This window comes from Crinia signifera, chromosome 7 (assembly GCF_055691185.1).
Source record: "Crinia signifera chromosome 7, ASM5569118v1, whole genome shotgun sequence".
Taxonomy (NCBI): domain Eukaryota; kingdom Metazoa; phylum Chordata; class Amphibia; order Anura; family Myobatrachidae; genus Crinia; species Crinia signifera.
Window position 1 is genome coordinate 55,334,234 of NC_139223.1, and position 25,776 is coordinate 55,360,009.

Here is a 25,776-nt window from a genome sequence, read left to right on the forward strand (position 1 = left end):
AGCCAATCACAGGCTGCCCATTCATTGTATGGGCTTTTTTTCCCCAGTGCTGATAGCTTTTCCTGCCCAGCTCTGTTACTGCCAACTCTGTGTCCCCCGCATCGCTCCCTGTCTTACTAGCAGCGCCCCCCCCGCGCATTGACGGCTCCCGGCGGAGGTAGTGCAGGCGGGGACCGCAGGCATCGCAGAGCAGAGCTCAGCCAATCAGCGGCCGCGCCGACGGTCTCTGCTCTGCGACGCCAGCGGTCCGACGCCGTGATCCGATGCGCGCGGGACCGCGCATCAGATCAGATGTCAAACACAAATGCGATTTTGGGCCGATTTCACCCGATTTATCGGCCCAAAGAGCCAAAATCGGATGAAATCGGCTGAAAATCGCATAGTGTATGGGGGCTTTTAGAGTTTTTCTGAGGGTATATACCAAAAGCTCCCTTTTTGTGGACACTAGCGGCTTGTCTCTATCTTGCCTAGAACCAGAGATATCAGCCTTCCAGCAGCCCTGCTCCAGTTCCAAACGTCTGGTGTACAGTTTTATATTTTTGTCAGTGGATTGCTCTGGCTCAGTCCTGATCTCTGATCACCAAGTCCCCAGCACCTCCTGAAAAGTTTTTATACTATTGAAGGCTAAGAAATCTATTTCCAGATAATGGCGATATCTGCAGTCAAACAAGCTGCACTTCCACCGGGAAATGACGAATATTAAGCCCACTATCCAACCCTCCACTGCATATAAAACACCCCCTACCTCCCTGGAAGTCATTTACAAGGGATCCACATCCCCCCCCCTAGGGGCTTGCTGTGGGAGGAGGGGTAGGCTGCAAGCAGAGGTATTTAGGGTTAGGCTGCAAGTAAGGAGGGTTAGGTGGATAGCTCACTTATGGACCCCCTTTGGGGATTGGAGGATCACTTATGGGCCCACCACTGAAACTACAGAGAGTTCTATGTTCAGTTTGATTATAGAATATAAGAATAACACATAAAAGTAATATAAACATTTGTGATAACCCAAAACGAATCAGTAAACACATCTGTCTTTGGGCATATACAGTATGGTGGCAGCACACTAGCTGTTGAGCCTTGCACATATCAGATGTGGCTTGGGAGTTAATAAGAGTCCAATGTCAGGATCAAGACTTAAATCTTCTCTGGAGACTCCTGCTGGTGGGTGGAAAGTAAATGCTTGAAGGAGTCCGGTAAAGAAGAGGAAAAGTTCCATCTTAGCCAAGCTTTCTCCAACGCAAACTCTTCTCCCTGTAGGAGCATAAAGAAACAAGTACTTTATATCATATACAGGTGCAGGAATAAGCCTATTGTGTCCTGATGTGTATCCAGAAATGTTGGAAATCTGAACATAAAAATGTTTTTGTATTTTCTTGCTTGATCATACTCATGAAATGCTTTCCTCTTTAAAAAGAATCATTTTGCTGACATTTTGGATATGCCATTTGGGAAGTCAAGGTGTCAAGTGCAAGATGTGTAGTAATGTGATTTGCATCATTAGTGCTCTAGCCCCATTACAAAATGATGGGATTAATTGATTAATGAAGGGAAGCAATTTCCCTTGAACTCCCCCTGGACCTACCTAGGAGTGATTCCATCTGATATTGTACTTTGGTGTCATTGTTACATAATATATATCTCATGCGATTGATCAAGCCAAGATAAATTGCGTGGGATATATCTTATGGTATACAATCTGATGGCCTGGATTAGGGGGCTAGAAGGAATGGAAACATCAGTCAAACTTGCATGTGCGAAAGGCACTCCTTTTTCCATCTGATTCCATGCAATTCCAATAAATCAATGGTGCAGTACGAGCGATCTTGGGGCTCCTATCATAGACTCAGAGGACCACGCATTGGAACAGATGGAAAACACAAATAATTTGACACTTTTCAAACAATATATCGCCCCAAAACACCAAAATCAAATAAAATCGTGCAAAAAACAAAATCATGTAGTGTATGGGGGCCTTCACCCTTTCCGGCATACTTATGTTTGTGATGAAAACAGTCAGGGTTCTGGCACCAGCATTGTGAGTGAAGCTGAGTGGCTGGTGCCAGTCTTCTGACAGTCAGAATTCTGGCATCGATATTCTGACTGCCAGCAACCCGATCGCCATTATATTAACTTGATTCCATGATTGTGACACTTAGATTTTGATATGATTTCCGAAAACTTAAATAATGTCTTTGAAAGTAATTAGTATTTAATCAACTCTGTATTTGCTTAAAGACAGCTAAAGAAACGGGATGCAGTTACAATCCCGGCGGTCGGGATCCCGGCGTTCAGAATCCCGACCGCCGAAATGCCGACACATTCTCCCTCTGTGGGTGTCCACGACACCCCTGGAGGGAGAATAAATTAGTGTGCCGAGCGTAACGAGGCACCGGGCCTGCTGCGTGGCGAGCGCAGCGAGCCCGCAAGGGGGGGCGATCCACGTCCCCCCCTTGTCGGCATTTCGGCTGTCGGGATTCCGGCGTCGGGATTCTGAACGCCGGGATCCCGACCGCCGGGATTCAATACTGAATCCAAAGAAACAACCAAGTTAGGGATAAGTGAATAATTCAATTGGATTGTTTCAACATTTCACATGAAATCTTTCATCATCATTGTTCCCAGATGAAAGATTAAATCTGAAATGTTGGAACTACAGTATTTAGTTGTGTTTGCAGGTTCCCAAAATAGCACTGCTACTTGGCTCATCTGCGTGTCTTCTTTGCTAACGTTTATCCAGGACACCGCTACTTTATGTTTGAATTATTTTTTTACAATTCATTAAAATATGTCTGAATCTTATATATTCACCAACCTGCAGAGAATGGCATAAATGCCTCCTGTCGAACAAATTTCCCATTTGCATCAAGAAAGTGATTTGGGTTAAAAGAATATGGCGTTTTCCATTGAGACTTGTCATACAGAACTGATGTAAGGAACGGAATGACCTCTGTTCCCTGTAAATCAGAAATAAACATATTGTGCAAAGCTTACTTTTAATGGTACAGTAAAATCTCATATAACTAGGCTCAGCCTTGCAAATCATACTCATCTGGAAAATCATGTTTATTGTTTTGGGCCTGATTCAGTTCTGCTTGCTTAGCTATATTTGCTGCCAATTGAGCAGGTAAACGCCACCCCACCGAACAAATGCCCGCTACCATGCGAGCGGATATGTAAGCTTACACATCCAAACGCAGGCGGCTGCACGGAGGAAAAATCATTTGATTTATTTAAATTATTGAATTTAAATAATTGAAATTATTTTTTCTACCCTACGGTATGAAAAGTAGGTCTATATTTATGTTGCTTATTAAATTTAAATTATAGTATTGATCCTTATTCAGACCCGCACCTAGACCAATGTTACCTGTGGGATCAGATCCCACGGGTAACATCGGTTTAGGTGTACCGATGGGCAACATGCGGGTCTGAATAAGGATCAATACAATAATTGAAATGTAATAAGCGACATACCAGATTAATTACACACACACCAAGGCTACCACACACAGCTATTTTTTATTTTCATTTCTTTACACAATTCTCTATTTAAAAATATTTCGCTGAAGTACAAAATCAATTTTACAATAATTCCTTACTCTTTTGCTCTTCTCTTTATACTCAGCAGGATTTTGATCGCCTCAGGATCCGTATACGAAGCACAGTTGTTAGCAATCTAGAGACTGTAGTCACTGTCCTGCATACCTTGTTGGGAGATGGATCTTAGAAGTCAGTTGTAGTACTGAGTAATGGGGTTGTGTTTCCTATCCTGCACTGATTTCTCCTTCACCACCAGATTTCAATGCAATAGAGGATATAAATATTTATCAGAAGTGGAATATTTATATCCCCAGTAAAATGGGGTACAGGTTGTTAGGTTGACACTGAATAGGTCGACAGTCAAAAAGTTGACCACTATTGGTCTACAATCAAAAGGTCGACACGTCAAATAGTTGACATACATAGTGTCGACATGGTCAGAAGTCTGACACAAGCAAAAGGTCGACTTGTAAAAAGTTGATGTAAGTTTTCACGGTTCTTGGTCAGTATGAACAAGTCAGTTAAAAAAAAACATGTCGACCTCTTGCTTGTGTCGACATGTTGACTGTAGTCCTAATGACCGCATCCCGTAAAATCTACCACCCCAGTGAACCAGTTGCAGTCCATGCCTGCTCTGGCTTCTCTGGAACTGGCAGTGACTTCCCATTAAATAAGTTAACCTCTAATAACACCCGACAAGAAGCCTCAGGGGGAGGGGTTTCTTCCTCTGGGACTGCCATAACTGGCTGTGATTAAAAGAGCTGGCATCCAATAGGAAGCAACTCCATGTCTTTCAGGCAGCCCTAACTTGACTATATGGCCTCCAGTGTTTAAAGCAGGCATGTACAAACTATGGCCCTCCAGCTGTCATAAAACTACAAGTACCAGCATGCCTTGCCACAGTTTTGCTATTAGGGAATGCTAAATCAATGCAAGGCATGATGGAACTTGTAGTTTCACAACAGCTGGAGGGCCACAGTTTAGACATGCCTGGTTTAAAGCATGCACTGTCCAGCTCAGATCCATTATGCGGCTCCTGGGATCCAGGAAGTCAGGGTTGCTTCTTCTCCAAGTCCTTACTGCAGGCAGGTAGGAGCAGCTTCTGTTTATCAACCAATATCACCTTTGGCTGGTAGACGGTCACTGCCTTTCTTCTATTCCCCTTTTTCCTATAACAATTCCTTTGTTGTGGAATTGTTACAACTGAAGTTTTGTGTAGATACAACAGGCACATTGGTAAAGGAACACAATGTTGCATCGCTCTTATGAAAGATAATTCTCAAAACTCACCTTTGGGATGCAGTAACCTCGGAAATAGACATCATTTGCAGTTCTATGGGACAAATTCAGCGGGACAATGTTAGCGAACCTCTGTACTTCATGTATCACTGCGTCAGTGTAAGGCATACTCCTTCTATCATCTACTGCCGGCATGTGTCCTGGTTTAATATGTGTCCTGATTTCCTCCTGCACCCTTTCTGCAGAACACCAATCAAATAATGGTTAGCACAGTATGATATGGCTCCATATAAATAAACGATAATAATAATAATAGTAATCATAATAATGTATGTTTGTATCATTGTCAGAGATAGAATTGGATTAATAATTATGACCATAAGTCAGAGCATACAGTACTAGCCACCAGCAGGTAGAACTAAAGTCACCTACTGTATTTCATTTTAATTTTCTACCCTGCTGAGTAGTTTCTACCTGATACTGAGCTAATTTGAGTTGTGTGTGTCTACTGCAGACAAGGATTTGCTGGCGACTGACCAGCAGTTTTACTCTTGACATATTGGGGGAAATTTACTAAGAATACGAATACAATGTATTGTATTCGTATTGTTAATATGAATGAATACGAATGCATTCGTATTCAGGTGGGGAAGTTACAAAGCAGTCAAATACGACTGCTTTGTAATCCCCGATGGCGTATTCATTCATATGAATTTATATTAGCAGCTGTATATACGGCAGCTAATACGAATTTGTATAGGCAGTCTGCACGGATAAAAAAATAATATCAAATAAATAAATACATTTAAAAAACTGCGCCCCCCCCGTTGAAGCATGGCGAGCATAGCAAGGGAACGCAATGTTATGTCCCGGTGTCCATGTCGATAAGACCACTAGGGCATGGTGGGAGATTACAATAGTGTGCTGGAAGCATGGTGAACGTACGCGATACTACATTTTGGTGTCCATGTCGACACGACATGTGCCGACAGGCGGTATTTCATGCCCTATTATCCACTAGGGCATGGTGGGAGAATAAAATAGTGTGTCCGAAGCATGGCAAGTGTAGAGTGCCATGCGAGGGGACACGGTGCTACGTTTCGGTTTCCATGTCGACACGACATTTGCCAACAGGCGGTATTTCATGCCCTACCATCCACGAGCCATGCCAGGGGACACAGTGCTACATTTTAGTGTTTATGTTGACTGTGTTGACATTCTGGTTAAAAAAAAATGACCATGTCAACTTTTTCAATGTCGACCTTACCCATGTCGACCTAATGACCCTGTTGACCTTACCTATGTTGACCTAATGACCCTGTCGACCTAAAGTCGTGTCGGCCCTTAACTCATGTCGGCCTAAATGCATGTCGGCCTAAATGCATGTCGACCTAATGATCAATACCCCCTAATATTAACTGCAGATATTGCAGTAATAAGATTACTTTGTATTTCCGGATACTTTGCCATCAGTAACAGGGCCCAGCGCAGCGTTGTGGCTGTTGTTTCACTCCCAGCTGCAAAGAGATCTAAAATTGTGTAGACCAAGTTTTCATCATCAAAATATGTTTTCGCATGTATTGGTTCCTGAAAACACAAATGATAAACAGGAGTATATAATTTACATATACATAACATATACCTATCTGACATGGTTATACCTTTATACATTCATACTGTGCTTTTTTTCTTCTCTTTTCAAGACATTATTTTAAGCTGTGTACACACAGTGCAATATCGCTGGCAATATGGTCGCTGAGCGACCATATTGCCAATGATTTGTTTGTGCTGCGGCGATCAATTGCCGTGTAGTCTCTCATGTGTTCAGCCCCCTAATGGTCGCTGGTTCCAGGAGCATGCTCCTGCGACCAGCTGTTTCCCTATGCGGCTCCCACAGCAGAGTCTCCTTATCATCAGTGACCGACCATCAGCAATAGATTGCACGGTGTGTACACAGCTTTACAGAGCAGTATAAGCACATGCATATACACCTCTACTCAGTACTGTGCACAGGTGGATAAAACAGGGTACAGTAAACTTTCAAGAATCTCTGTTTGACCAGTCATCTGCAAAATAATGGGCATACATTTCTACATCAGTCAGAGCTGGATGCAGTATTAAAGAAGGGGGGGGGGGGGGGTCTGTTGGAAAAATGGGGGGGTCTGTTGGAAAAATGTCCTTTCTGTAAGATACGTTTTATTTTAAAGTCCCCTGTGAGTGCCTTTGTTTCTAAATACAATATATACGTCTACCTCCCTCTCTCTCCCCCTCTCCCTCTCTCTTACCCTCTCCCTCCCACCCTCTCTCTCTCTCTCCCTCTCTCTCTCTCCCGCTCTCTCTCTGCTATGGTCAACAGGGTTAGAAGATCGACACAAGCATTAGGTCGAAAATGGCAAGGTTGCCAGTTAAAAGGTTGACGTGAGGTTTTTTTGTCCCGAATGTCGACATAGTCGACATGGACACGTCAAAGTGTACCGCGTCCCCTCACATGAATTTCTGCACTATTCTATTCTCCCTTGATGCCCTAATGCATAAAAAACATGTAGGGCATGAAATACCACCCGTCGGCACATGGCTCAAAAAAACTTGGAACACTTGTCGATCTTTTGACTGTATAGGGCCTAATTTAGAGGCGGGACAATAGAATCAACTTTATTGGCCATGTATGCTTGCGCACACTAGGAATTTTTTGTGGATTACAGTGCAGCATCAAGCAGGGATGATAGAGGGGGGGGGGAGACATTACATATATTACATAAAGACATTACATGCATTCCATTTCTAGCTACAACTATGGTGGTCAGGTCGCCAAGTAGGGACAAGTTGTTTGGCTGTTGATATTGGGATTGCATTCGCTTTGATTGGATAGTTCAGATGATGGACGGCTTACGGAAAGAAGCTTCTGGACGTTTTGACGGGGATGGACAATGTTTTTAAGTCTGAGTCTGCACCTGTGGTTTTACTTTGGCAAATATTAATTTATAGTAATTTATGAAACAAGAATACGAGTTACCTGTTTTTGCTTCATAAGATAGGCATCAATATATCCGGTGATGTCATTTTCATCAAATGCGCGTCTTCGTATATGGATGCACTCTAAAGCAAAGTTAGCTAGATCTTCTGTATTCTTCATAACTTTCTTATGTACTCCAAAAAGAGAGCCAATGAGGGGATAGTAATTATACAGCTGGTGAAACAAACAACTTTTTAGAATAGAGCTATACATTTTTACTGCATGCAGTACAAAAAAAGTAAAGAAATGATGGCGAAACTAGCAATTTTGCTCCCCCCTGCCAAAATAAATTCTGGCACCATCCCCCCCCCCCCCCCCCCCTCATTATTTTTTTTTAAATGCCAGCAGCCACCGGGGATAGTAGGCAACGCCGCCTGGGGAGTGGGGATCAGGGGAAGCTGGACACTGACATGTGTCACACATTCCCCGGCTAATAGCCAGCGGAGGTGAGCACGATTTTCCACCTGCCACGCTGTTCCTGGCCACAGTGATCAGACAGCCTATCTGATCGCTGTGGCCAGGAGTGGCGAGGCAGGCGGAAAAACTGTAAGTTCTCAGCACTGTCCTGCTAATCTGCCGCCTGGGATCCCGGAATACACAGCAGCGCTGCTTGCAAGCTGGAAGGGCAGCGGGCATGGTGGAAGGGGGAGCCCTCTCTGCCCTCACTGCCCCAGGCAGCGAATGTTATGTACAATGCTGTCAACACTGTGAACCTGCACCCCGGTGGAGCCTGCTCCCCCCCCCGCCATCGCTGGGGCTGCGGACCCCAAGTTACATCACTGAAGAAATCATATGAGTAAGTATACCCGGGTGGAACTAGTCATCCACAAAATGTTCCTGAAGTATGATGGAGCGCACCAAGGTGGGCCTTTTAATTAAGAATATTAAATATAAGTGCATCTATTAATTCTATCCTTGAGGTACAAATAACTCCAATGTTGTAAACTAGTATCTCAAAAGTATTTAATGTTGTATTGCCCCTGGAATATATATATTGCCCTTCGCAATGAGCATGAAACCCCTAGTAACAAGCATGTAACCCATGGCAATGCGCATGAATCCCCTGGCAACGTACATTAAGCATTTTAATAAATGTATGGATATGTGGGCGCTAAAAATGTTTTTGGTGGGCACAAAATTTCTAGTTGCTCCAGTTTTTGTTGGCAGAGTTTTGTGGTGTTTGATGGTGATCTTAATCCTCACAACAGTACTTAACCAGAATGTTGGTTTATTTGGCATACAGGAGATAAGGGCATATTTTAGCTAGAAGAGGTTCTGCATCAGCACGAGCTTTCACACAGACAGACAGATTATGCGGCAGCTAACCCTAAGATTCATGTGGCTGTATATATGTAAAGTTACTTGTACTACTAGAGGCTACAGACTGCACGTCGGTGCAGTATGACTTTCTTTGGTAAAAGGTAGGGAGATTCGCCCGTTCCCCTCCATCTCGCTTGGGCAGTGTAACACACACAAAGAAGGAATTTTGTCATCAGGTCTCTTCTAGGGATGGCCGTCGACTATCGATGTTCCCAAAACATTGATGGTCGGGACCTAGTGCTCGATGTTTCGGGCATCAATAGAGGAGGATTGAATCGCTTTAGATCATCGATGGATGGCATCCAAGTTTTCCCCTGCCAGTCCGCCCGTCTCCTGTCTACCACTGATTAAGGTCTCACAGACTTGCGGCTTCTTCGGCCAGCTCTGCTGCACTGGGCACTGCAGTGGCAGAGCTATGATATATGGCCGGCCAGGCATGTGCGCAGTGTCGGAATCTGTGGCATCACTGGCTGCTGCTTGGCTGTATTGTAAACTGTAAACTACGCCCCATCCTGCAACCCGCCCCTCTGTCCATCACTCATTCACACACCTACTCCCTCCTCGACTCGCTGCCCCCCCCTGCTACCAGACAGGCTGAGATTTGGTCAGACGGGAGGTCAGACGGTTCTTCTGCGCATGTTCCGTAAAGTGATGGCAGGAACCATCGATGCCTGGTGGTAGAATGTTTTATAGCCATCTATGGCAACCATCAAAGGGGGATGTGTTGATAGCTATCCCTATTCTCTTTCTGCATGGGTTGGTGTTAGGGAGGAAGCCAGGGAGCAAAACAGGTCCCAATTTATCAGATGCAAAAGTTGGGAGGTGTGGTGTAAGGCTATAGAGTACACCAGGGCACAACGGAATTTATTTGATGCAGCGAGGGCAGTAGAGAGCCTGGCTGGCCCGGGTACTTTTCAGGGCTAGTTGCCTAATTGCGGGAGGCATGGCCATGCATGGTGCGTTTGCACCATGCGATGCAAAGCGATGCGATGTGCGCTCCCGCAGACATCTCATCGCACAGTACAAAAAAGTACTTTTTGTACTGCCCTCATTTCGCATTGCATCACACGCAAATCGCATGCAAAACGCATGCGTTGCGATGCGATCCAGCCAATAACGGGTGTGATCATCGCACCGTGTATGGGCACCTTTAGAATAATATACTGGGGCCACTGAGCCCCTTCATTTGACTTGGGCCTGGGTAATTAGTACCCCCCTTTGGTTCCACTGGATATAGTTGCTTCACCTACAGCTTCTGTGTGATTGCTCCTATCCTACAGCTGTCTAGTGCACTTTAAATCCAAATGAGTTTCAGATGAGAAATGCTACTTAAACATAAAAAGATACGCATATAGTCAAATGATAAAAGTGTATCTTACCATTAATTTGGGTGCTCCAATCAGATGGGTGTTTTCAGCCATCATTTCAATTAATTTGATAAATGTTTGGTCATCATACTCAAATCTTTTCCCAAAAACAATAGAGCAGATTATATTGGACACTACAATGTTCAGTATAATGTTTGAGTTAAATGGTTTTCCTACAAAAAGCAAACAGGGAGACAGGGAAGGGTAGAGTATATTATTATCATTTATTAGCGCATTAGACCCAGAGATATGTTTGACATTCACAGCTCTGACCAGGATTCTATTGCATAATTTTAAAGCTTCAATATAAACCCACTAAGCCGTCTACAGGCAAACACTTGCCCTCAGACTTATTTATTAAATCCCTATTCCCTAATGCCACTCAATTAGCAATTGGAGTCAGGTGGAGGAGATGTGTGTGGAGCTTTATACCAGTGGCGTAACTACTGTAAGGCAGCCCCAGCTGCTGCTTGGGGGAGCAAGTGGGGTCTGTGTGGGCGCCGGCACCCGCTCGACGCACTGATATGCTGCTGTCTGTCATTGCCCACTGGCTGAGCAATGGAGGCTAGTCAGGTGCAGCGCAGGTGCGGCCATGGCAGAGATGACAAATCCCTCCACTGATTCAATTGACTGTACACAGAGCCAACTATTGGCTACTGTGTACAGAATGAGCGGATGGATGGATGTGCTAGGGTGGTCTGGGATGCATCAGAGCCAAGGAAAGCAGCAGTGTCTGCTGATCTCTCTCTTCCTCTATCCTGCTTCAGCGTGTTACGTCATCCCGACACATTCTGGGGTAACACGCTGGAGAGGAGTTTTGGGCAGGGGGGGAGCAAAATTTATAGTTACGCCACTGCTTTATACGCTGATCTCTGGGACATTGCTGGGCATGGCATTCAGACCAGTCTGTTATTGCTCTAAGCATGCTCCTAAATGTCTACGCTCGCTTTTGACTATTTTTCCTGTTATTTTCTTGATGTTGAAAAATGTTTATGATTTTTCTGCAGGCTGCTTCCAGACCCCACAACCCACATTGTTGAATGGCTGCTGTCTCTAAACTCCATCTCTGGAGCGGGTGCATACATAGAAATCAAGTGTACCTGCTTGACAATATTTAGATTTTATTACACTGACCTGTCAGAATCGTCAACCTGCCAAAGTCATTACACATATCATCTACGGTGTACAGACATGAAGGTGGGAAGTCTAATGAAAATGGGATGTCACCCACAGCAACCAATCAGATTCTATCTATCTGCAAAATAAATAAGAAATAGAAACTGATTGGTTGCTTTGGGGAACATCCCATCTTCAACATAACTCCCATCTTAAAAATATTTGGTACTTGTTTCGTAGCACGGCGCCCCCGATGTCCATCTTAGGGCATCTGATCGCATCACATAGGATCACATGCCATATAGCAGCATATGATGCATGCGATGCGATGCGTTCTTTAATTGTACAAGCACCCTGATGGGTGCTTACAATGTTAAATGCACCCCTACACCACCCCCACTATCAACGCAAAGCCTATGTGCAAACCCGAAGCGAACGCACGTGAGCGCAGCGAGCCCACGAGGGGCGTTGTTATGCGTCCTCCAACCTTTTCATACCCCCACTATCCATATCGGCGTGGAGTTGATTTTAGATAGTGTGGCGAGCGCAGCGAGCCCCGCGAGGGGACACGTACTGTATTACTTTACAGTTAGGGGGTTATTCTGGTTCACTCCTTCTGGCAAGTTCCTTCTTAAATTGACAAAACCATGTTTACTGCAGGGAGGCAGATGTAACATGTGCAGAGAGAATTAGATTTGGGTGAGTTATTTTGTTTCTGTGCAGGGAAAATACAGACTGCTTTATTTCTACACTGCAATATAGATCTCACTTTGAAGTAAAACCCCTCCCAAATCTAATTCTCTCTGCACAAGTTACATCTGCCCCCCTGCAGTGTACATGGTTTTGTCCATTTGAGAAGGAATAAGCCAGAAGGAGTGACCCAAAATAACCCCCTTAGATTTTGAAGACATAGAGGGGAACTATTAAGTGCAGTACTACCAGGTTCCACTAGAGGCTCCCGCAGACACAATATATTATTATCATAAAATGACCAGAAAAAGGATGATACAGCACAGATAGAACACCCAAGAGAGACTGAAGAAGACTCCTGAGGGAAGCCTGTTTCAGACCTATTTGCAAGGCTGTGTATGTTCGCAGCCTAGCGAACAGGTAAATGCCCCCCTCCCGCCCCCCAGCCACATAAATCTCCGAATTTGCATGCAAGGAAATGTGTATGCTAATGTGTCGCATTGTAATGCCGCATGAAGTAAAAAATAATTCGAAGGTCACCTACCATTAAATAATTTTTCCCCCGTTCGCAAATAAGTCTGTCTAAACTGACTTTTATTTCCGACGGGGATGGCCGACTCGCCGGCGTTCCTAGGGGAACACCAAGCGTTTTCATTGGAGACACCCATAAACGCTGAGAGTTCCCCTGCAACACCCCCCAGTCTACCCCCTTCCCTACCCTGCCCATGCAAACGCCTTGGCGACTGTTACTCACCAAAGGCATTTGAGCAGAGGGTCTGCACATGCGCATACTTCCCAACTTTGAAGCTTCCGGAGGCGGGACACAGCTGATGCACGCTGTAGGTGCGCCAAATTTTTGGAGGTGTGGCCTAATTTCGGGGGCGTGGCCTATATCACAGCTCTTCCACGAGGCCACGCCCCCATTTTTACGCTATGTGGGCATGACCCAGAGGCTCTGTGAGCCTCTAGCCATGCCCCCAGCCCCCTGGCTGCGGGGAATAGACGCTGTGCGCATGCGCACAGCATTTATACCCCGCTGCCTAGCAGCCGACATGGGGGACTCCCAACAGCCCCCCCTCACCGCGGAACACTGCCGGTCGCGGGAGGGACAGCGGGACAGGCCCTGATAATCGGGACTGTCCCGCTAAAATCGGGACTGTTGGGAGGTATGCATGCGCATACTCGCACATGACACAAGGCCGAACTCGGCCCTGTCTGATTGAACCTGAATCGGGCTCCCACTGTATAAAACTCTCAGGAGAATAAATAGCTGCAGAGAGCCTACAAGGGAAATGAGTTATTGTGAGTGATATAGATATAAAATATACCCCTTATATGGGTTCCCTACCAATCAATATGGTAATATGGCAATTTGTCTTACCATTGTGAGATTTGATGTTTTCTATAAAAGCTATTAATTCATCTTTAATTCTTGCTTCAATTGTTTTCTTCCCCATTCCAAATTCTCGAAGTGTGGACAGCGTGAATCTCCTCATAGATTTCCATAACTCCCCATGACTAAATACTATTCCTGAAATACAGTTAAAGGCAATTAGTTACAGTAAACCAGATATTGAATAGATTGGAATGAACCCCATTTTATCTGTGAGAAAGCGTTAGGAAAGTGGATGTGCTCCATTCTTCAGGCTTCCTGTTCTGCATGTTTATAAATATTCACAATAAAGTCAGGGTTGCCGACTTTTCAATGCTCCTCTCCGGGAGAAGCCCGGAGAGAAGACTTTACTTACCCGATCGGGGGCGGGGGCTTGACGGTGATGTCATTAAGCCCCGCCCCCATTACGGGAAATAGTAGACATGACTGATATCCATGGAGGGGGCGGGGCTAAAATGCCGCGATTCGGGGGGCTCAGGAGGGTCCCCCAGATTCCGGGAGGGTTGCCCACCCTTCCGGGGGCCGGGAGGGGGACCCGATTTTCGGGAGACTCCCGCAAATCCCGGGAGGGTCGGCAACCCTGAATAAAGTGGATTTAAATATTTTAACCTAGACTGTGAATTATTTATTAATTTTGTCAGGACTGAGCTTTTGGTGCCCCCAACAAAAGCATAGCTTGTAGTTCGAATCGCACCATGTTTTTTTTGGCTTATGATGTGAGCCCGCGTAGTGCATATTGCAAGACAAAAAAAGTATGTACAGGCAGTACTTTTTTTACTAGATCGCATCACATCTAGTTCATATTGCACACTGTTGTAGTGCATCGCATGCAATTTGAACTAGATGAGATGTGATCTAGTACAAGCCATACCTAGCACACACCGTGTGTGGGTAGCATTAGAGTTTTGCTTTAAATGCCCATAAACACAAGGCAATTTTGAGCTGAATGCAGGGGCGGATCCAGGAGAAAATGACAGTGGGGGCACCATGATAGGGGAGGGGATGTGGATGGGGGGTTAGTGGTGCTAGTGTGCCCGCTCAGAGAGCGGAGAGAGAGAGAGAGAGGGAGAGGAGAGCAGAGAGAGGGCAGGACTGGGATTATAAATAGGCCTTGGCCTTTAAAGTACACAGGGCCACCTTGGCGTTAAAAGTGAAGGCCGTAAAGGGGGTGTGGCCACACCATTATACCACTTCTACACATTATGCAAAATATTAGACCCATTATACTTGCCCCTTACACATGGGGGTTATTCTAGTTCACTCGGAAAGGCCCAATCACTCTCTAATGGACAAAACCATATGCACTGCAGGTGGGGCTGATGTAACATGTGCAGAGAGAGTTAGATTTGGGTGTTTCATTGTTTCTGTGCAGGGTAAATACTGGCTGCTTTATTTTTACACTGCAATATAGATATCAGTTTGAAGTACAAACCCCACCAAAATCGAACTCTCTCTGCACATGTTACATCAGCCACATCTGCAGTGCACATTGTTTTATCCATTAGAGAGTGATTGTGCCTTTCCGAGTAACGGTTTGTTGACCAAAAATCACACTGGACACGCTTGGTAGAATTATTAGTTTTTATAGAAATATAAAAAAGAAAAACATATAAATACACAATACAATTATAAAATGGTCAACAAACCGTTACTCAGAGTGATATTAATGCTTAGCAGCGCAATTGTGTTAAAACCCTCCCAATTCCCTTACTTTCTATAAGCTAGGCTAGCTCAACTAACACGTGCAGCAGCTGAGTATATGCTAATTTGGTGCATACTACAAGCACATATAAACCATTTATTTATTTTACTTATTTTTAGAGCGCCAGGAATGTGAATTGACTGGTCCCAATTGGTATCAGTCTCAAATTCACACCTTTTCTTGTTTCAATTCACATAATGCCACACGGATTGAGACAAAATCCACAATAAATTCCACAAACACGGACATTCGCACGTCAAAAATGTACACTCTAATTCCCGTTACAGGTTAAGGGCAAGATGTATCAAACAGAAAATGCAGTAAAACCCCGGTTTTACTGCATTTTCCAATGTATCAAAACAGATACCGCACTGAAGGGTATCGCCACCTTTGGGTGGCAATACCCTATAGAAGCCTATGGGCTTCTTTTCGCCGCCTGCCGCCTGCCGCCTCGCCGACCCCCCCCCCCCCCCTCTGACAGTACATATGCACTGGCATCGCGGCGGACAGCCGGCGAAGGGCGGCGATGTATTTTAATACATCCCACCCTAAGCCACACACAAAATGTCCATTACGTATTATGCCAAACACCGTAATGCTTATTACAAATGATGCTGCATAAATGCTGCTTACCTACATGCTCGTTGCCAGGGGTTCCATGTTCGTTTGCCATGTGGAATTTCATGTTCGTTGCCATGTGGGATTACATGCTCATTGCCAGGGGTTCAATCTTGTTCCCATGTTGGATTTCATGCTTGTTGCCAAGGGGGAATACATGCTCGGTGTCATGGGGGATTACATGACTGTTGCCATGGGGGTTACATGGTTGTTGCAATGGGGGTTACATGGTCGATGCCGAGGGGGTCACATGGACATTGCCTTGGGGATTACATGGTTGTTGCCATGTGGGAATAAATGCTCATTGCCAAGGGGGAATATATGCTCCCAGTAACATGGGACAGCCGCCGCCACCAGAAAGCACTGAGGGGGTTATTCTAGTCCATTCTTTCTGACAAAATCCTTCTTAGATGGACAAAACCATGTGCACTGCGGGTGGGGCAGATGTAACTTGTGCAGAGAGAATTAGATTTGGGTGGGGTTTTTCTTCAAAGTGAGATCTATATTGAAGTGTAAAATCATGCAGTCAGTATTTTCCCTGCACAGAAACAAAATAACTCACCCAAATCTAATTCTCTCTGCACATGTTACATCTGCCCCCCTGCAGTGCACATGGTTTTGTCCATCTAAGAAGGATTCTGTCAGAAAAAATGAACTAGAATAAACCCCTGTGTGCACTGACAGCCAGGCAGAGAGCAGGGGCTACCCGGCTGTATTTACAGCACTGTACATCCTTGCTATTTGAAATATCATATGCACTGACAGCCGCGCAGAGAGACGGGGGCTGCCCGGCTGTATTCACAGCGCTGCACGTCCAGGACTCCCGGCTATTTGAAATTTCGCGCTGCCACAGCACCATAATTCCACCCATGGCTGAATGTAGCTCACTTTTGGCATTTTGAGCTACTTTGAGCTCAAAAACACCTAGGGTGACATTCTATGGGATGAGATTTTTAGACTTTTGCGAATTTTTTCGCAAAAACGGCCGAAATCAATTTTCGCATATTTAATGAGCTCCGAAAATGTGAAAAAAATGCGATTTTTGCCAACAAGTTGGACACACTGGAAATGCGAGGAGTAGGCTTGCTGGGACTCATAGTTCGCCAGTAGAAAACAATAGTTTATCTTCTTTTTTTTACACAATCCATCAGCCCGATGCCCACCGCCCAGGGGCATCGGGGACAGCCCCGGACTTTCAGCATGGGCTGGTAAGTCCTGGAGGGGACGGACCCCTTCATTGGGGGGGTCCCCACTTCCCCAGGACCCCTGCCCATGCTGACCAGCCACGGGGATAATGCTTTGGCCGTGGGACCTTATATAATAAGTGTCCCCCGGCTGTGGCATTACCCCGCTGGCTGGTTGGGTCCGGTGCTGGTTCTTAAAATACGGGGACCCCTAGTCATTTTGTCCCCCGTATTTTGGGAACCAGCGCCGGACCTTGAGCCTGGTGCTGGTTTCATTAAATCAAGGGGACCCCTATTTGTCGGGGACCCTGATTTTATGTCACCAGCACCGGCTCAATGAGCCCGGGGCTGGTTATGCTCTGGCGGGGGACCCAGCGCTCATTTTTTTTTTTTAATTTGCGCTTTCCTGCAAACGTGCGATTTTCAGACATGAAAATCGCACATTTTCAGGACTAAAGACATCGCACCACCTCGCACCTATTCGCACTATTTGGCCCGTTTTTCGCATCTTATTAAATATGCGAAAAACGGCCCAATCTTGCGATTTGAAAAAGGGCGAAGTGGTGCGATAAAAAAAACGCGCATTTATCTCATCCCATAGAATGTCACCCCTAGTGTGTATGGCCAGACAGAGAGCGTTGAGTGCTGATACATGCTCCCGCATGATCGCTATCCGCCGTACTGTTTTACAAGCCGAGTGAACCACTTCCCACAGTCTCCTGCTGTAGTATTTTACCCAGATTTTTTCCTAAAGGGGGAGTGGCCACACCTTCTCGGATTTGTAGTATACTATAGTATATTTTATGATTTTGCAAAAATATCTCTGACATTACATGGCCATCTTCCTCTTGCTATAATTGTGGTCTAATTGGTAAATACCTCTTTCTTTTGAGATTAATTTGAAGATTGGTTGTTCCGCCCTATGTCCGAAATCATCAGCTTGATTGACGAGTGCGTCCTTCACAGCTTTGTACCCAGCAATGACCACCACCTTCTTGGGTCCAAACTGTAGAGTAAAGACTTCTCCATATTTCTCCGAAAGCTGCAACACATTACCCTTTTCCATTTTCCATTCAATCAAAAAAAGGTTTTAACATTTTTGCCTCCCATCAAAACTTTTTGAATACTGTTAAAAAAACAAGGGTACTTGTTTCCTAGCACGGCCACAACGATTTCTATCGTGGTGGTTGTGTCGGAAAAAATCGTGTCGGTCGCATACCAAAACGCACACGACGCGATGTACCCGATTTCTCCATAGGCTTCAATGTTAAAATAATTTAACATTGAAGCCTATGGAGAAATCGGGTCCATCGTGTCCATAGGGTTCAATGTTAAATTATTTTAACATTGAAACTGAGTCCATTTAACATAGGAAAAAATGGGAAAAGGGCCAATATGGGCCATTTCTCATTGGATATGGCCCCGGCATGTGTGTAAAAAATAATGCCCCCCCATTGTGGCCGCCACCCCCACGATTGACGCGAACCCGAAGCGTGGCGAGCGGTGGCGGTGCGCGTCCTCCGACCTTTTCATTCCCCTACTATCCACGTCGGCGTGGAGTTGAGAATAGATTAGTGTAGCGAGCGCAGCAAGCCACCGAGCCCGAAGCGTGGGACGCCCCTCGCCGGCTTGACAGGTATCCGCGTCCCCTCGCGGGACGCCCCTCGCCGGCTTGACAGGTATCCGCGTCCCCTCGCGGGACGCCCCTCGCCGGCTTGACAGGTATCCGCATCCCCTCGCGGGGCTCGCTGCGCTCGCCACGCTTCGGGCTCAGTGGCTCGCTGCACTCGCCACACTAATCTATTCTCAACTCCACGCCGACGTGGATAGTAGGGGAATGAAAAGGTCGGAGGACGCGCACCGCCGCCCCTCGCGGGCTCGCTGCGCTCGCCACGCTTCGGGTTCGCGTCAATCGTGGGGGTGGCGGCCACAATGGGGGGCCATTATTTTTTACACACATGACGGGGCCATACCCAATGAGAAATGGCCCATATTGGGCCTTTTCCCATGTTTTCCTATGTTAAATGGACTCAGTTTCAATGTTAAAATATTTTAACATTGAAGCCTATGGACAAATCGATTCCATCGCATAGGCTTCAATGTTAAATATTTTAACATTGAAGCCTATGGAGAAATCGGGGGCATCGCGTCGGGCGCGCATAGGCTTCAATGTTAAAATATTTTAACATTGAAGCCTATCGGGAAATCGTGGGCATCGCGTCGGTCGCGTCGTGTGCCTTCTTAAGGCACACGACCGACGCAATGTACCCGAGTTGTGCTTTTTTCAAAGGAAATCGCGGGCATCGCGGGCATCGTGTGCCTTAAAGTTAAGGGACACGATGCCCGCGATTGTGGCCGTGCTAGGAAACAAGTACCAAAACAAGAAAAAAAAACTTACACAGTCAAATGATGTTATTGCCTGACAGAAAGCTTGTTTATAAAGGTCTGATGCTGAGTGCAGCAGCTTTTTAATTCTTTGTTAAAAGTAGATATGCATGATATGTTTATAGCTCTTTTTCTACTTCTCTAGAAGGTTCCCTATTGTGGGAGCTGCCAAAAATAAAAATAAAAGTAGATCTGTATATGGAAACCTAGCAAATCAATATATATTTTTATTATTTAAACCAGTTTTGGCAAAACTCAGCTCCTGGTTGGCTGAGGGCAGGCAAATCCTACAGTTTGAGGTAGGAGCAGAGAATGTAAACAATACATTCTCAGCTACTTTCGGTCCGATCAGGGGAGAATTTAGGGATCTAGCGGGAGTGAAAAAACTGAAATTGAGAATTTCAAAATCGGCTAGTGTGGGAAAGATGTGACTTGACCTGAATAAGAAATGTGCAAGAGCTTTTTGATCTGAGTCAACATCTTCTGTTCTGGCAAGAGGCCTGAAGTGCCACTTTTTTGGTGAAAATGATGAAAACGGTGAAGATGCTCTGATCTAGTTAAAATTATGTCATGATGTCTTAGAGTGGATTATTAATATACTTAAGCTTAGTAAAAGAGAGTATGAGCTTGTCCTAGTGCAAAGTGACTGACTTTGGTGGGAGAAAAAATCCCTGATAAATGACCCATTTTCATGGTTTCAATTGTGAATATGGTGTTTTCTCCGGAACGTTTTTTATTTTATTTTTATTTTTTTGGGGGGGTGCTCTGTAATTGATGTGATCAAGAAAAGAAACTTGGTGAAAAAAAAACTGGGTAAATGCCTTTTGTTTGCCTTTAATAGAATAGTGCACCTACTGTATGTGTCTTCTAATGTCCAACACAACTCTTTACTGAATGCTCCAGTAAGTTTATTAACAATGCATTACACTCTGTTCTTTGGGTGCAGGATTTAAAACACTTCTGTTTATTGTCTTTACTTGTGGCAGTTTATTTTAAACATGAAATGGTCTGAAAAACAGTTTTGCATCCCCTATGCTGGGAACATGAAAGGGCTGCATTACGGCATATACTTATGCCAAAGATAAGCCAATATATTAACAGTCAAATACGCTGAAGTGTATTATGATGTAATAAACAAATACATCTAATGTTTAGTGATATTTAAAATGATACATTAAACAGTTTACACTGTTACTTGTAATACTTATTGTAACAGTTACTGTTTTTCAATAAGACTGCAACAGTTATTATAAATATATATATATATATATATATAAAATTTTTTACATATATATATATATATATATATATACATATGGATTCAGTGCTAAATCCCGGCGGTTGAAATACCGACGCCGGAATCCCGACCGCCGGAATCCCGACCGCCGGAATCCCGACAAGGGGGGCGTGGATCGCCCCCCCTCCCCTTGCGGGCTCGCCACGCACACTATTTTCTTCTCCCTCTATGGGTGTCGTGGACACCCATAGACGGAGAAATTGTCGAGATTTTGACGGTCAGGATTCCGGAGTCGGTATTTCAACGGCCGGAATTCCGACCGCCGGGATTTTTACACCATACCATATATATATATATATATATATATATATATATATATATATATATATATATATATATATATACATACATATATATTTATATATATTATTGCTATTTATATATTTCATTTAAATTTAACTTTAGCCCACTTCAATATCTTTGTAAGCAGTCTGGATTGCTGCTCAGTGTACTAAGGACCCCTAGGGAGGGAGGGAGACCAGGAGGTAGAGGCCAGGAGGTAGATGATCAAGCTTATCACACACCGACACACACCGACACAGTCAGTCTCACACCGCAGTGCAGGGATGGGTGTGCTGCTCAGCTCAGCAGTTGCTGTACCCGCCCATTGTATACACAGCAGCCAATAGGCTGTGTGTATAGAGTAGCCAATGGGCGTTGGCGGCAGTGAGCCCTGAGCTCAGCCATTCAGCAAACCCAGCGGCAGAGCCTTTCAGATGCACAGACACAGTGGGACCGATCCAATGGTGACGTAATTAATTTAGTCTGTTAGCCTGCCCTGCCACCCTTAATTGGTGCCACCCCCTAGGCCCGTGCCTACGCGTCTCTTTTTCTTTTTTCTTGGGATGCTACATGGAACCAAGAGGATGCGATCTTCAGCGGTGGACTCGGTAAGTATAATTTCCTTCCACAGGTACCCCGTACAGACTTTTACTGGACAAGAGGACAGGCCATCATTGGACCACTAGGTAAGTATAGTATGAATGATGGTAGTATGTTATAAAATTATACTGTTCAAAGTGTCTGCTTCATTGAACTATTTGTTAGGTTGTAGAACAACAGGCCCTTTAAAGCCCAGCATTCTGTAACTTGTGGTTCTCCAAGTCCCTGCATGCGGTGCAGGCTTGATGGGACTTGTACTGTAGTTCCACAACATACCACAACAGTTTATTCTATCATTTTACACTTAAATCAGCTCAATGCTCTCTGCCTTGGGGCACTGGGGTCAGCCCGGGCTTCAGCCTAGGCTGGGGTAATTCTGGAGGGGGGACCTTCATTGAAGGGTCCCCACTCCCCCAGGGTCCCAGCTTGGGCTGAAAAGTCAGGGAGTAAATGCTTTGGCCAGGTTTCCGCTAGCTGTGGCATTACCCTGCTGGCTGTTTGGGCCCATTGCTGGTTCTCAAAATAGAGCCTGGTGCTTTTATTTAGAAATTACAGGGATCCCCTATTTGGTTAGAACCCTGAATTTCTAAAACCAGAACTTTTTTCCACAGCGAAGCCTGCATGGATCTGACTGATCTGTGCAGGCTTCAGCCAAATACACCTGGAAAATGAGGAGTATTTTCCAGGCGTATTTTCAGGTCAAGTAGATTCGGAATCACCATTTGGATAAATGGCGAGTCGAATTTGTATTCATTTGATGACGTATGCATTTATATTTGGAAATCCGAATTTGAATATGCCTGGAATACGAATACAGATGCTCATATACTGGCCTTTGTAAATTCCAAATTACAAATTTATGGCCGTATACAGTATGAATGGCTATGAATAGGCATATTCGTAGCCATTCATATTATAGTAAATTTCCTCCATAAAGTCTTGTTCAAGTTAAGCAAGCAGAGTCAAGAGCTTAACTGGAATTAAGCTGGTACGTTGGGAAATCTGATAGTCTGAAAATCACGGCAAATATACGGCATTTCAAATGCCGTGTCATTTTGCCGGGAGCAGCTTGACCCCCCCTTCACACAGAAGAACAAATTACCAGGTTGAAAATTTCTACCTGGTAATTTGCTGAATGACACGGGTATTTCTTCTGTGTGAAAGGGTCAACCCGGGTCATAAATACTGTGTCCTCGACACTGGTTAATTCCAGGGCCGGAGACACAGGATTTATGACACGGGTATGCCCTTTCACACAGAAAAAGGACCCGTGTTATTAACGAAATTCCCAGGTAGAACTGCTTCACCCGGTAATTTTGTTTTCTGTCTGAAAGGGGTATAAGAAATGCCAAAGGGACTAAGCAAAGTACAGTCAATAGGAAGCCACACCAATTTGCCAGGGGTAATGCAGAGGACATTTAAAAATAAGCCCTGTTACACACAGGATCATACACAAAGGGTGTGTCCGCATGTTGAAGCTAGGCAGTGTAATCAGTTTCCTACCTCCATCAGTGACTTGTAGGGTTTTTTGCGGTCCAGCAAATGGAAGTTCCCAATGAGGGGGAGAGGGGTCGGTCCAGGAGGCAGATTTCTTGTGCTCTTCTTAGATCCATTGATCCAGTAGATGAGGAATGCAATGCCAGCTGTCAGGCACAGTAACACATCCACCCTAGACACAAAGTACGTTATAAAAGTCATCCTGAAGCTCTGACATGCAGCTGTCCTGAGTGTGCTATTGTCATATCATATACACATTCTAAACACTTGGTCTTAATTCTTCTAAAATGTGTTACTATGTACTAGGGCACACCTACGACGTGGTTGGCTTGTTGCCACTCACCATATCCAGTTGAACTTTATTCTGTTTGCACAGAGTTATTTTTACACTGTATATTGTTTTGGCTATGCCAAGGCCATTTACAGTAGGGCCGCCTTGTAAACGCCGCAGCTGAACGCATGCCCCCCCAACCGAGCAAATCCACACACACTCACACATCCCCTCACATGTGGCCATACGGAGGAGAAATCATTTGATGGTCACTTACCATCTAATTATTTTTCCAGCCTTCACCCACAAAGTAAGTCTATACCCACTTTTTAGATGGCTGTTAACTGCTGAATTGAGGGTGGGCGCTGACGTCACCTGCTGCCCGAAGGGTATGCCCAGCGTTTCCATGGGCACGCCCACCATTTTGTGGGCACGCCCATAAACTGCTGGGCAGTCCCCTGAGTGTGAAACTTGCCGAAGTCGTTCGCTCCCTGAATCGCCCCCTTAGAGCATAAATGTGCTTAAAAAAATGATATGCAATTACATTATTAATATTATTCGGGTAATTGTCAAGATTTTTAGAATTTTCTCATTAATGTGTAAAATAAATGAGACAATATTTGGCTTTACTACTATGAACTTTGTAGAGTCTCCATATGTATCCTACATTATATCATCTATCTACAGTATGTCCTACCTCCCACCTGTCCCATTTTTCGAGGGAATGTCCGTGTTTTTTGGGACTTTCCCACGTCCCGCCGGGGCCTGGCAGTGTCCTGCGGTTTGGGTGGGGGGTGGCAGTTAAGAGTCCCCCCTGTCACTATCTCCCAAACCTCTTAAGCTGTATAATAGACACTGTGTGTTTATTCCTGCAGCCTGATGGGCTGGGGACATAGCCAGCGGCTCCCAGAGCTGCTAGCCATGCCCCCCACATCTGCAAAAAAAGGCGGTGTGGCCTCATGGCAATAGGTCACGCCCTGTTCCTGCAAGGCCACGCCCCAAAATTTCAGGCCCTTCACCCTATAGTTCAATGTTGGGAGGTATGGTATGTCCACAGGAGCTGCTGCAGTGTAAGTTGCAATAGATATTCTGTTATTCAGAGATCTATTCCTACCATGTGTTGATAAATTTTGCTGATGTTTGGCTTAACCTTCACTATGATGAACAGTTTTGTAGAGGCAACCATGCAGATGTCACCCTCTCTTTGAGTTTGTATGGTAATGTTGGTTTTTCTGGCCAACATGGGATGGACAAATTGTACATATGTTTAGAATTCATCTGATGCCACCCTAATACAAGTGTTGCTGCTTGTCATGTATTGCCTACAACAAGCTCGATGTAGCAGACTTGCTGGTGTATGTGATCACCAGAAATTATTTGTTCGGTTGCATATTTGCAGCATTTCTTTGTGGAGAGATGACTTTTTCAGGGAGGTTGTGTCCTATGACTTGCACGCTGTTTGGAATGGGATCATTGGATAGACAGCAACTAGGGTGACATGCATGAAGGTCGACATGGGTTAGGTCAACACAAGCATTAGGTCGACATGGGAAAAGTCGACAGTCAAAAGGTTGACATGGGTTTTCACTTTTTTTTGTATCGAATTTCGACACAGTTGACATGGACACTGAAATGTAGCACCGCGTCCCCTCACATTACTCGCTATGCTCTCCATGCTTCGGGAACAGTGCCTCACTTGGCACTCTATATTATTCTCCCACCACGCCTTAGACTTTACTTTCTTTGCCAACTAAGGAAGCTTAAACTGCCGCAGGAGCTTCTGATGCTCCTCTAAACGGCGATCATCCAATCCGTTCTTTGTTAATCAATCATAGTCTGGTTCGGTTCGGCCTCAGCTCATGACAGACATAGACTACGCATCATGAAAACAACAGAGAAAATCATAGGCACAAATCTCCCTGCAGTTGAGGACATCTATCAAGCCATGGTCCTGAAATGAGCAGGCAGGATCATCGAAACAAGTCCCACCTTGCACATGACCTGTTCCGAAGGCCTTCAAGGACAACTAGACACAGAAACAGTTTTTTCCCCCAAGTGGCCATCCTAGTCAATTCCTCACTAGCATAGCCCTCACACATCCCGACCACAGAGTCAACTAATCTATCATGTCCCCTCCCTATGTCATGTTTGACTTGTTGCATATTGTCTTATTGTATGTTCTAAGGTAATGTAAGTAATGTAATGTAGTGTTCATTCTAGCACCCGCTATCTTTGAAAACCCATGCAGTTCCTTTTCCCTGC

General features: G+C 44.9%; 1 protein-coding gene across 1 annotated transcript; it reads right to left on the reverse strand.

Annotated features, from left to right (window-relative positions):
• Window positions 1–45: 45 nt before the first annotated feature.
• LOC146020190 (cytochrome P450 2K1-like) lies at window positions 46–25,760 on the reverse strand. The gene is made up of 9 exons (XM_083153123.1): window positions 23,250–25,760; window positions 18,062–18,224; window positions 13,667–13,816; window positions 10,492–10,652; window positions 7,793–7,966; window positions 6,225–6,366; window positions 4,831–5,018; window positions 2,813–2,954; window positions 46–1,251 (listed from the first exon to the last, which is right to left on the reverse strand). The coding sequence occupies exons 1-9, from the start codon at window positions 23,442–23,444 to the stop codon at window positions 1,064–1,066; spliced, it is 1,503 nt and encodes a 500-aa protein (XP_083009249.1). The 5' UTR covers window positions 23,445–25,760; the 3' UTR covers window positions 46–1,063.
• Window positions 25,761–25,776: the final 16 nt, after the last annotated feature.